The sequence below is a fragment of the Copidosoma floridanum genome, unplaced genomic scaffold (assembly GCF_036245765.1).
Source record: "Copidosoma floridanum isolate Cflo_tuat_1 unplaced genomic scaffold, Cflo_Japanese_pri ptg000001l, whole genome shotgun sequence".
NCBI classification, from domain to species: Eukaryota; Metazoa; Arthropoda; class Insecta; order Hymenoptera; family Encyrtidae; genus Copidosoma; species Copidosoma floridanum.
The window spans coordinates 12,651,665-12,664,907 of record NW_028321878.1 but is presented as its reverse complement, the minus strand read 5'-3'; the positions used below and the strand labels follow the sequence as shown (position 1 = coordinate 12,664,907).

Below are 13,243 nucleotides of genomic sequence, written 5' to 3'. Positions count from 1 at the left end.
TCGATGTCATGTGACAAAAAATGATTACAAGTAAATATTTGGACCTTCATAATTTAAGGATTCGATCACCAAATAAAATTATTTTTCTACACAGAGTATGACCCTTTTCAACAAAAAAGCGTCATAATATATCCTCCAAACGAAAAAAAAATTCCACTCACACATGGAGTACAGTGTCCCTATCACACACGCGTTAGGTTATCCGTCCGGCAGGCATTCGAAGCCAATTAAAAGCAAGCCGTATGCCATACAAAAAGAAGAAAAAATAAACAGGGGGGATACCAGAAACAGAGGGAGAAAGAATAATAAAAAGAAAAAATAAGCGGCCAGCGCCCATATGTATGATAGGTCTATACGTATGGTGCACGATGTAGGTAGGTGGGCAGGTACACAAGAGAGTCGTTCGATGCAGGTGTGCGTATGTTCCCTCTTTCCGGTTGGCGCGAGTGTACGCAAGGCGCATAAAAAAATACTTTATACACATATATATATATTACATTATACACATGTCCCCGGCCCAGATGTACGCGGGTGGCAAGCGTAATTCCTGCGTATATAGGTATTTACGAGTCGTATTTCGTATGGGCTACGTGTATGGTGGCTGACTCCTTTTTTTTTCTGCCACCTGTTCTATTCGATGATCGTAGAGAAAAAAAATTGGAAATAAAAAAAAGTCAACCATCGGTGACCATACGGTGAGTTTGTTTTGCTCCAAGTTGCCTGCTATTGCTTTTCAGCATGATATTTTGGTATTTTTAAACCTTTTGTAAGCTAGACAAAACAAGACTTTTTTCTAAAATCACAATAGTATAATTTCAAGTTTTTCACATGGAAAACAAGATAACGAAAAATAAAATGTGTGAGTCGAAAAAAACACCTTTTTGGAAAAAAAAAAAAAAAAAAATTCATTTGAAACGTAAAATAGCAATCCCCAGGGCAAATCGGCAATGACCTTTCTACGCAATTAAAATTTCCGTAACTCCCTCCACCAACAAGCTCATACATGTGTGTACGATCCGCGCTCGCGTCATTTAGATTCCCTTGCGCGCATATGCATCGCACTTTTCTCCCCCCTCTTCCTTGCGTTCACCCTTTTTTTTTTTTCCTCCACGTGCAAGACAAAATTTCTTTTTTTTTTTTTCTTTCGTTCAACAGCTAGAGCGTTCAGCCACCCTCTTCTCTCGTCATTAAAAAAAAAAGAAAAAAGAAAAAAAGCTCTCGGGACTTTCGCTCATTTTTCTTATGAGCGAACGTTCACGGGTGGTTCATGAGGAGGGCGGGTGCGTTTTACGGAGACGCCAGAAAAGGGGAGAGAACCCTCACGGGTGTCTGACTCTCACGAAGGAGTTTTTTTCACTCAGATTACGCATATTTGTGCAAGGCTATACACAATTCGTGGTACTGTAACGCGCGGTTTCATTTATATAGGATTGGGAACGATAATATAGCTGCGCTCGGGTTTGTTTCGAGGTGTGTTACGTGCTTTTCTCGATGCCACATTTAATTTTCACACCAAACATTTTGTATTGGAATTAATCACGGGTACAAGAGAAAAATGATTACTCTCCGTCTGTAATTTTTTAATCTACATTTATCGTGCAAATATCTTTATACAAAAATACACACATATGTAAGAGAGAAAATTTTTACCTCGAAAAGTGTTGCGGTTATTTAATAAAACCTGTTTAATGTCCAGCTCAAATGAAGCATTAAGCTCGACTTTGCGTCAAGCCAGCATGTAAACAATGTACATAACAAGTATCTCGTGTATACGACACAAACAGCATACACGTAAAAGTAATCGGACAAGCTTGACTATAGCAAAACATTTCTTTCCCCCTTTTTTTTTTTTTTTTTTGTTGCAGGAGAGCTTCAAATGCTCCATTGCGCAGCTTGAAGCCGCGTATTTGTGGGCCCTGAGATGTGGTGCTGCCTTGCTCTCCCTCTCTCTCTCTCTTTGGGTGAAGGCTTCTATGGCACATTGAGAACAAGATGATAAAAGCTCGAGAAGGTCAATCATTATCGGCATTAAAAATTCAAACTATGACTTTTGTAGTTTTACTCTCTTGAGTGCTGTTCGACCGAAAGTTTCATTACACTGTGTGCAATCAAGTTGACAAAGTGCACGATGGCGACGATATATTTGTTTCTATTTTTGTTTGTTTTATTTGCTATTCACGTGTCAACAAGATATAGTAGAAAAGGACGGCTGTTGAATAAAATACCGGGTCCACCTGGGCTGCCCATCATCGGAAACGCACTTTCGTTTTTCAACGCTGACACAGGTTTGTTCAGAAATACCATTATGGTACTTTAGTGCAAAAAAACATTGTACGTGTCTCAATGTGATCAGAATGTAATAGTGAATTGTTTTCGAAGCTTACTTGTGGAATTTCATAAGGCAAATCATGAACGAGTACTACCCTATCGCAAAAATATCGATTTTAAATTATGCCGCAGTCCTATGTCGTAATCCGGATGATTTAGAGGTAAAGAGTTTTTTTTTTTTTTTTTTTTGTTTTCCATTCTAGTTTAAAGCGTCCAGAACAAAATTAAAAGGGTATAGCAATAATATAGTAATAATGGTGTAGATATTCTTCACGGATAGAGTCAACACATCCAAAGGTGGAATACCATACAAATATCTTGAAAAATGGGCTCACCACGGGCTTATCACGAGTTCAGGTAATTTATGTTTTTAGTAAAAAATATATTTATTAACTTACCAAGAGGAAGTTTTCCGTAATTTCTTGATAAAACCATTTTTTACAGGAGAAAAGTGGAAAAATAGAAGAAAAATTCTCACTCCAGCTTTTAGTCCGAACGTAGTTAAGAAATATTTTGAGGTTGTGCAAGAACAAGGAGAAATGTTTATTCATGAATTACTGTCTGAAGGAGATGAGACTGTACATGAGTTGTTGCCTTTGGCATCGAAGCTTACGTTACGTATATTATTAGGTAAATTTCCATTACTTTTTGCTAACAAAAAAGTCAATGTCTTGTGCAAAAAAACTCTTTTTCTTGTCAAAAATGGCAGGATCAGCCATGGGACTTGATTTAAGTAGTAAATTACGAGGTAAATTAGATAAAGAAATAAAAGATTACCAACACGCTGCATCAGACTTTTTGTATGTAACTCTGTTCAGGTAAACTTTCAATGGTGTCAATTATAATCTTAAATAAAACTGTAATCAGTCGGAATTAAAATTATTTTTATAGATCATGCAGGCCATACATAAGCGACTGGATGCTCAAGTTCATGGATGTTGGAAAAAAGCAAGAAGCCTGTCTTAAAATACTTCACGATTTTGGAGATAAGGTACGCAGTAAAAACGTCAAATGTTTAATTACTATTGACACAATAATTTGTTTCCGCAGGTAATACGAGAGCGGAGAAAGTATAAGCAGAATAAACATAAATCTTTAACTGATTTCGTTGATAATATCGATGATAATGGCAATGACGCTCATGGTAAGCATATAAATACTCATGCAAACATGAAAATGTGATAGTTAAGTGGTACTTTTGAATTAAAAACTATCAAGTTCTAGTACGAATCAAAGTTGACTATCCAGTTGAAGCCCAATCGAATGTACAATTTTGATATAGTTTTTAAAATATAACAATGTAACTACACGGTTGATTCAGTTTATGATGTACTTGGTTTGTACCCTTGTAAGGATTAACATTTTTTGTATACCAAAACAGATGACACATGTGTAGTTACAGTTTTGCTTCAGTCAAGTATTTTAGATACAATTGAGGATCAGTCATACCTACAATAGTGAAAACAAATATACACTGTATGAGTTTTAGGTCCACGTAAGAGATTAGCTTTGCTAGATCTTTTGCTGGCAGCTGAAGACGATGGTTTAATAGACGACCAAGGCATCAAAGAAGAAGTTAATACTTTTATAGCAGCAGTAGGTGTTTGAATTTTTATTCATCTTGAAAGTATCGAATGTCAAATTCGTTAAAATTAACAGTATTTACTTTAATAGGGTTACGATACAATTTCAACGGCACTGACATTCATTTTAATGTCATTGGCAGAAAACGAGGAAATCCAAGTGCTTTTACATTTTTTTTTCTCAACAACTATAGCTACTGGACAAGTAGCGGTATAAATTAATGTTTCTGTTATTGCAGGAGAAAGCAAGAGCCGAGGCATTCAATATTATGGATAAATGTCAAGGCAGTATGACTGTGAATGACTTGCAGAATCTTCATTACATCGAAAGATGTATAAAAGAGAGTCTGCGGATTTTTCCACCCGTTCCATTGATTTTTCGCACTATTAGTAAGGAAATGCAATTAAGTAAGTTTTGTATTAATGGTATCATGGACTATTATATTTAAAGTAATTATGAATCGATTAAAACCATTGTTCATGTTGATTTTCAGAAAACATACAAATTCCAGTAGGAGCACAACTTGGAGTGCCGATATACGACGTTCACAATGACGGAAATCATTGGCCGGATCCAAAAAAGTTTGATCCCGACAGATTTTTACCGGAAAACTCGAAAAACCGGCATCCGTACGCTTACGTCCCTTTTAGTGCTGGACCCCGGAATTGCATAGGTAACAACAAAAAAAAATTACTTGTTACCAATGGCTTCGTGCAAATCTCTCTATTGGATGTAGCATCTAAAATAACACAAACAGCTAGTTCCTCCAACATTGTCTAATACGTCCATAAATTACTAGTTGACTAATCAAAACTTGGTGAAAATACAATTTACGTCACAAACATCCAATTTGACCATGTTTTTTAATAATGATTGACAGTTTCTTTTGTGATAAAAATTATACATGACTGTTGACATCATAAACTCTTCTCAAATGCACGAGTTGTCGTCAGTTATGTAAATTATTTCGTACAACACGATGCTAAGCTTACAACTTGTTCGTTCATTACAAATATTTAACATGAACAGGAGATTTGCACGTAGCGAATACAATCTAATTTAAAAATTTTATCAATCGTGTAATTTTTTTAGGACTAAAATTTGCTATGATGCAGTTGAAAGCGATAGTAGCACGCATTTTGTATTACTTTGTTGTGAAACCTGTACAAAGTACTAGAGATTTACAATTTGAACTGAATGTTGTTCTCTTGCCTACAGTGCCAGTTTATGCAAAATTTGTTAAGTTGAAAAAATGTTGAATTATTTTTTAAGTAACAAAACTTCTTGTTGATTGGTTCCCAGACCACGATACTAGTGTAATTATTTATTTGTATGATCCTGTATGATAATATTTCATGTGGTATGCATCAAGTAGCAAATAAATTGAGACAACGTGTCGTGTAGCCCAAACACCATATAATGTTTTACAGATTGTTAAGACATTGACAATCGTCATTAAAATTTCAATTGAAAATATTCACGACAAACCGGTCTTATTTACCTGTAAATTTGTTCTGTCATAAATAAAATAGCTGGCGCTACACTAATAAACTTGAGGAATATTTTTTTTCCCAATCATCTGCTTCTTTGTTATAATGTGAAGTTGGCTATACTTTATAAACTAAAATTTAAGTTGACTACTTGTTTGTCTAGCTATCGACACGTTCGAAATAAGTGACTATGTTTTGCGTGCCAACATATTTTTCAAGTACATACATGATGTAATTCTAAAGACAGCCATAAACATTGTATATCAAATTACAAGTATGACTTGGCCAAAAAAACTTTTCAATGAACATTAATACCATTTCATTAAATACTGATTTATTTTTCGTACCAGCTAAATACATCCATTTGTAACATAAAAATTACGATTATGTTTGTATACAACCACATAATTCATCGATAATTTTGTTAAAAATGGTTGAATATTCATACAATTTCACTACATCTCTTCAGAGAAAAACAATCCGAACAATTTTTTAGTGTTGCAGCAAATTTATTTTAATGTGCATAGAAAATTATTTTCTATAACTAGAACACAGTGTATGTAGTAGTAATATAAAAAAAACCGTACTTAAACTGACTTAAACAGTGTTAAGGATCGATGGGCATTAAAAACAACGTAATCGGTATAAATAGGTTCCTACGTTAATGAGATTTCATAATTCAATTTAAGAATTGCAATTTACGTAAAAAACTATCAGCAAAAAATCGAGCTGCTGGTAATTGCCACCATATAAATGTTTCGATTTTCTCTCCTTGCCCATTAATAGCAGTTTTTTTTGAGACTAAACAGAAACAATGGGTAATTTAAACGTCATGAATGGGGACATTAAAAAAATAGTACTTAACAGAGAAGTTAGGAAAATATAACCTCGAATCTTGACGAGGAAAAAAAAATCTGAAAAAAAGTAAATTTCTTCTGGTGGTATAAAAGCCAGGACTGCAACTTTGTAGTTTTACTCTCTCGAACGCTGTGATGTCGAATGTTTCATTACACTGTGTGCAATCGAGTTGACAAAGTGCACGATGGCGACGATATATTTGTTTCTATTTTTGTTTGTTTTATTTGCTATTCACGTGTCAACAAGATATAGTAGAAAAGGACGGCTGTTGAATAAAATACCGGGTCCACCTGGGCTGCCCATCATCGGAAACGCACTTTTGTATTTCAATATTGATACAGGTTTGTTTAGAGATATCATTGATATTTTGTTGTTAATTGATTCTAAAGTGCAAAAACACTGTATTTTTCTTAATTTTATCATAATGTAATACTAAATGATGTGCTACCTTCTTACTTTTACAGTTTACTTGTGGAATTTAATGAGGAAAATTACGGACGAGTACTACCCTATCGCAAAAGTATCGATTTTAAATTATGCCGTAGTCCTATGTCGTAATCCGGACGATTTAGAGGTTTGTAATAAAAAAATTTTTTATTTATTTTACAGTTCTACTTAAAAGAATCTGCAATACAATGAAAGGGTTATATATACATAGTATTTTTATGGTATAGATATTCTTCACGGATAGAGCCAACACATCCAAAGGTGGAATACCATACAAATATCTTGAAAAATGGGCTCACCACGGGCTTGTCACGAGTTCAGGTAATTTATGTTTTTAGTAAAAAATGTATTTATTAACTTACCAAGAGGAAGTTTTCCGTAATTTCTTGATAAAACCATTTTTTACAGGAGAAAAGTGGAAAAATAGAAGAAAAATTCTCACTCCAGCTTTTAGTCCGAACGTAGTTAAGAAATATTTTGAGGTTGTGCAAGAACAAGGAGAAATGTTTATTCATGAATTACTGTCTGAAGGAGATGAGACTGTACAAGAGTTGTTGCCTTTGGCATCGAAGCTCACGTTACGTATAACATTAGGTAAATTTTTATAACTTTTTGCTAACAAAAAAAATCATCGTCTTGTGCAGAATAGTTACCAACTTCTCGTAAATTGCAGGGTCGGCAATGGGAGTTGATCCGAGTAAGTTGGAAAATGAAATGGAATATAAAAATGCTTTATCAGACTTTTTAACCATAGCTGTGTACAGGTAAATGCAAAATATATAATTTTGAATTAATTCTTAATACAAATATTCGTATTTCAAATTAATTCTCACAAGTGAGTATTTTTTATAATTTTCAAAGATCATGCAGACCCTACATAATGGATTGGATGATCAAGTTTATGGATGTTGGAAAAAAGCAAGAAGCCTGTCTTAAAATACTTCACGATTTTGGAAATAAGGTACGCAGTATTCAAAGTCACCATCGTAGGTAATGAGTAAAAACGTCGAGTATCTAATTATTGTCATTAGAAAAATTTATTTTTACAGGTAATAGAAGAGCGGCGAAAGTATCATAAAGCACATAATGGTTTATCTTTTGATGATTATGTTAATAATATTGATGATCCTGGCAAGGAATCTAAGGGTAAGAATTGAAACTAAAAAATTATTTTATTACGCGGAAATCTTGAAAAATTCAACTTAAAAATTAAGCAGTTTACACCAATATTTGAAAAAATTCACATTATTACTGAGACTAAATATATTTAGATTTTGAGTTCACCCATACAAGATATGAGAGAGTTGTAATATTCTGACAAAGATTTTAGATCTTGATCCCTATCATAACACAAAATACAAATAATACTGAGTAAAAATTTTCTTGAAATCGTACAAAAATATGTGTACAAGAAATAATTAATGAAAAAAGCTCTAAATTTATTTTAACTATCAAGTTTTAGTGTGAAATCAAAGTAAGTAGCTGTACCAAATTTTAGTCTTATTTAATACACGTCAGTATTGTTAGCATTGAAACTTGATTGACTATGGTATCGAATTGATTGCGTGCAATACTGTACAATACTTAAATACTCTTTAAGGGTCAAAAGCTTTAAAGCTATTTATATTTTTAAAAAAATACTATTTACGTGTGATGACACTTTGTACGTTTATAAGCCTATACATCATTTCTGTGAACCATTCGTACCTTAACAGTAAAAATAATGAAAAATTCTTGCATTTCAGGACCACGTAAGAGATTAGCTATGCTGGACCTTTTGTTAGCAGCTGAAGACGATGGTTTAATAGACGACCAAGGCATCAAAGAAGAAGTCAATACTTTTATAGCAGCAGTAGGTGTTAAAATTTTTGATGATTTTAAAATTGTTAAACAATTAATCCGTTACGATGACTATTGTTTTAATGTGTAGGGTTACGATACCACTTCAACAGCATTGACGTTTATTTTAACGTCACTAGCAGAAAACGAGGAGATCCAGGTAAAATAATTTTGTAAATATTTATTAACAAACCATAGGTAACATGATGCAATTAAATAGTTTGATTTTTATAGAAAGAAGCTAGAGCTGAGGCGATAGAGGTTATGGATTTGTGCCATGGCAATATGTCTGTGAGCGACGTTCAAAATCTTCATTACATCGAAAGATGTATAAAAGAGAGTCTGCGGATTTTTCCAGCCGTTCCTTTGATTACACGCACCATAACTAAAGAAATTAAATTAAGTAAGTTTCGTATAAATGGCGGTAAAGGATATTATACTATTTAATAAAGTAATTATGAATCATTCCAAACGATTATTCATGTTGATTTTCAGAAAACATACAAATTCCAGTAGGAGCACAACTTGGAGTGCCGATATACGACGTTCACAATGACGGAAATCATTGGCCGGATCCAAAAAAGTTTGATCCTGACAGATTTTTACCGGAAAACTCGAAAAACCGGCATCCGTACGCTTACGTCCCTTTTAGTGCTGGACCCCGGAATTGCATAGGTAACAACAACAAATATTACTTGTTACTAATGGCTTCGTGCAAATCTCTCTATTGGATGTAGCATCTAAAATAACACAAACGGGGACTAACCAAAACTTGGTGAAAATACAATTTACGTCACAAACATCCAATTTAACCATGTTTTTTTAATAATGATTGACAGTTTCTTTTGTGATAAAAATTATACATGACTGTTGACATCATAAACTCTTCTCAAATGCACGAGTTGTCGTTAGCTTTGTAAATTATTTCGTAAGACATGAAGCTATTATAATAATATTATAAGCACTAGACATCAGCAGACATAATTATAGTGCTAGAAGATTTGCACGGAGCGAACATACAACTTTGTTCAAAAATATTGTAATATTTTTTAATTCTTTTTTATAGGACAAAAATTTGCTATGATGCAGTTGAAAGCGATAGTAGCACGCATTTTGTATGACTTTGCTCTGAAACCTATACAAAGTACTAAAGATTTACAATTTGCAGAGAATATCGTATTGTTGCCTACAGTGCCAGTTTGCGTGAAATTTGTTAAGCTAAGAAGAAAATGCTAAAAATTTCTTTAAATATTTCAAAATACTATTTATTTGTATTGTAAATTTTTAGTGATGAGAGTTGATTGGGTTGTCCATTAAAACATCCTTTAATCGAAAATTATATATGTGTTTAATCAGTTAAATATATTGTGGGTGCACAATACCGAAGCTTTAACAAAAGTAAATGCTATTTTATAATTTAGGTCCAATTAAAAAATGTATGAAAAATTTGGAATCACTAATGTTATTACAGTGGCAATTTTTTGAAAAAAATTTTATTTTTTTCATTCTAATAATCAGAATCTCAAAACCCAAGCTTCGACAGCAAAGTATTTCATAATAAACTGTAAACGATGTAGCTTTTATCGACCAAAGTACTTGTTCTCATGTTAGAAAAGCCATTTTAGGCAATGATTTGTCGTGAAAGGCGCACGAGCGAGTATATAATTAAAAATTATCTCAACCGAAATCCCATGCGACACTATTGTCTTCGGATCGCCAAAATAGCCAGTTTTAAAAGTCACCATATGGTGCCTGAGTTATTTACCAGTCGCGTCACCTCGCACACCAAGAAAATAATAAGCTCGTGTTTACGTACTTGTACCCTATACCATAAACACAGTGCACCAGCGTATATAATTATATCCACGTGCACGCGATAAACGAACCTATATCTCGTGAGCAAGTACAGACTGCACGCCGTTGACGACGACAGCGATGTTCTACAGCTGCTGTTCCGCGGAGACATAAATTCCAGCGGCTGTTTATTAAAGGCGAGGAGTTTAATCGGACGACGCGCCACTGCCTCCCCTTCCTTCTTCTTCATCTCGACCGAGTATGGGTATAAGTACACGTTAAAGCGGTCAGCAATGCACGAAAACCCCCAGGGTCGGGAATCCTCGGGGTCGTGCTCTCCCTCATTGCTTCGCTCGAATGCCTCTCTCTCCCTTACTCGGGGTTTGGACGTTTGGCGTGCGGTTTAATGGGATTAACGGGGGGTGGGTTATAATTGCGCGACACCACGAGGCTACGTCTAGATTTGAGTGGGATGTGATTTGATGGGAGACGACGGGGCGAGATGATTGAGCACGAGACTCTGTTCTACTTATTGTGATTGCAGTGTGCTCTGGTTGTGGTGTGTACAAGGAGAGAAGACCCAAGCTGGACCGAATTATACGCAATCAAAGGCAGTGGGTTGGTTTTAGAATATTATTGTTTGAGACAATTGTCAAAATTAAACAAAAACAATGAAAGAAAGGTGTATTTAATCATTTTTAATTCAAATCGATCGCACGAGTTTCTGACAAAAGAACTCTCGATTTTCACCAAGAATAGCTATACTTAATCAAGAACCATCGATTGTCACCATGACGCACAAAGGATGAAAAATGACTGATCTCAAATCTTTCGACTTTTACGTTACAATGATAAAAAAAAAAAAGCGGCAATAACGTAATGGTGTAGCCAAACAAGGGAGCATTATCTGTCGAATTCAATCAAGTGTCTTTGGTAAACGAATAGGGTACAATAACAACGAGCCTCGAGCACTAAGAGGCTCTAATTACGCCTGAGAGCATTATCTTGCAGTATACAATATACCCTTCGATTAGCTAGATTAGATATTGAATAAGACTCGCTTGACGCGGACTTAACTTTTTACTCAGCCACGTAATTAGATTGTTACTCTCTTTGGACAAACATTTACTCTATTAAGTAATTAAAAAAAAAAAAGTCAAGATTTGACTGGTTGGACGACCCTTAGCAATCCTCTGCATGGTATTCGTTGGTAATTTGGTAGAGCAACAATTTTTTTCTGACACACGGATCCCCAAGCCACGGGCATGAATAACAAAACAAAGCCGTCCTTTCTGAAAAATTACTCCTGCACTTGCCGGAGGGAGAGATAACCCGCGGTCCAAAGATAGGACAGCGCTCGTCTGGGATAAATTTAGATAGCATTTTCCCCCTTTTTGCCTCGAAGCGCGCCAGCTATGGAGCACTTGGTATTTGACCGCGCGTGGCTGAAGGGTTGGGCGAGTATTTTCTACTTTTGGCTCCCCGAGTTTTCGGCAACGCGCAAGAATAACCCCAAGACGACTATTGCTCCGGCTATATCCCGTCCATTAGGGACTCGTTAACACAAACACATATTTTTACTTCACCTCCACTAGCGAAGTTTTTTGTGTAATATACCTTACGTGCAATAATAACAAAGCAAATCTCCCGTCAAAAACAATCATTGAGCTTTGTTTTTGTTACAGAACACGTGCAGTTGGATCAAAAGCCTCTTGTATCAGTACACAACGAGTTGATGATTGAATGAATCGATTGTCGAACGGGCATCCTCTCTATCGAGCAATCAGCGCGCCTCCCCGAGTTCATTGTTCGATGTGACGCTCCAGTGGAGCCATCAGTTCCTTTCTGTTGCACGTAAACACCTACACCAGCCGTCAACTTATTGATGGGAAAAAAAAAAAAAATTCTAAACCCCATTGAAACGAGTACACGAGAGATCGCTCGAAGGAAAGCAGCCCCCCGGCCTTGATTATTCGATGTATCTGTAAACGTGCCCGCGAATCTGGGTTACGCGCGCCATCTTCGGCTAACGAGTCCTTTCATCCGACGCAACCGTTCGTTTTCATCGGCTCGGCTCCCGTTGCTCGGTAATTATACGCGCTTCCCTTGCTCTCACGTTTAGATAACAGAGAGCAGATCTTCATTCAGGGACAGTGTCAACTTCAAAGTTTCCATTTTTTAGCAAAATTGTTTCGTACAGAGCGCGACCCTTGGAAGCGCCATAGGTTTACGGAGTAGAGCGATTAAATTTGCAAACGGACGCCCGCGCACTACACGGCTTGAAACATTCAGGTGGATTGCAAATGTGGTGCGAATTTCAAGCACAAAGTGCTCGGGGTTGCCCCGCTCTTAATGTATACAGTATATGGCGCGTCTACCCACATACGCGCCCGAGAAACGTCTCAATATTTACACTTCGATTAAGGTCACGCGCTGCTAATATTAAGCCAAAAAACTCGGTTTCATCTCGACTTAATTTTTTTTCTTTTTCTTCCTGTGTGCGTCAGTTACCTATAGTAGGTTTGGGGATTTATTCATACACGTCCGCGTATAGGTTTTCGATTTTCATGTGTCTTTAATTTGCCGCATACTGACCATGAGACTAATTTAATACATCATATAATTATGTGGGATCGAAGTTTATTGTACTTTGCAGATTGATTCGCAAACTTCGTGGCTAAGCTGGTTTTTAAAGCATAGGGTTGTAAGTGACAGTTACCGACACAATTTCGAGAATAATGGTACATTTTGGGTATTGTAGATAATTTTTATTGATTTAAATATCCCACGTTTTTTTCAAAAACGATTACCAATCGCATGGATACTCAACATGCATATACGTCAACAGAATAAAAATGATCGGAGCAACGAGCCGACAAACATCCGATACACTGCTCTCCGGG

At 35.7% G+C, this 13,243-nt stretch overlaps 3 protein-coding genes across 9 annotated transcripts in view; 2 read left to right on the top strand and 1 right to left on the bottom strand.

Annotated features, from left to right (window-relative positions):
* The window catches only part of LOC106642948 (uncharacterized), a 196,403-nt gene that overhangs the window by 19,076 nt on the left and 164,084 nt on the right, over positions 1-13,243 (bottom strand). The gene's annotated exons all lie outside the window — the stretch shown is intronic.
* LOC111643441 (cytochrome P450 4C1-like) lies at positions 2,129-5,171 on the top strand. The gene is made up of 11 exons (XM_089598627.1): positions 2,129-2,285; positions 2,380-2,489; positions 2,592-2,685; positions 2,773-2,958; positions 3,038-3,146; positions 3,220-3,319; positions 3,379-3,472; positions 3,818-3,924; positions 4,151-4,319; positions 4,406-4,585; positions 5,005-5,171. Exons 1-11 carry the CDS (start codon positions 2,129-2,131, stop codon positions 5,169-5,171), a joined length of 1,473 nt encoding a protein of 490 aa, XP_089454753.1.
* On the top strand, positions 6,403-9,882 carry LOC106646492 (cytochrome P450 4C1-like). The gene is made up of 12 exons (XM_089598621.1): positions 6,403-6,601; positions 6,725-6,834; positions 6,935-7,028; positions 7,116-7,301; positions 7,381-7,471; positions 7,569-7,668; positions 7,757-7,853; positions 8,453-8,559; positions 8,638-8,706; positions 8,781-8,949; positions 9,042-9,221; positions 9,613-9,882. The coding sequence occupies exons 1-12, from the start codon at positions 6,445-6,447 to the stop codon at positions 9,780-9,782; spliced, it is 1,530 nt and encodes a 509-aa protein (XP_089454747.1). The 5' UTR covers positions 6,403-6,444; the 3' UTR covers positions 9,783-9,882.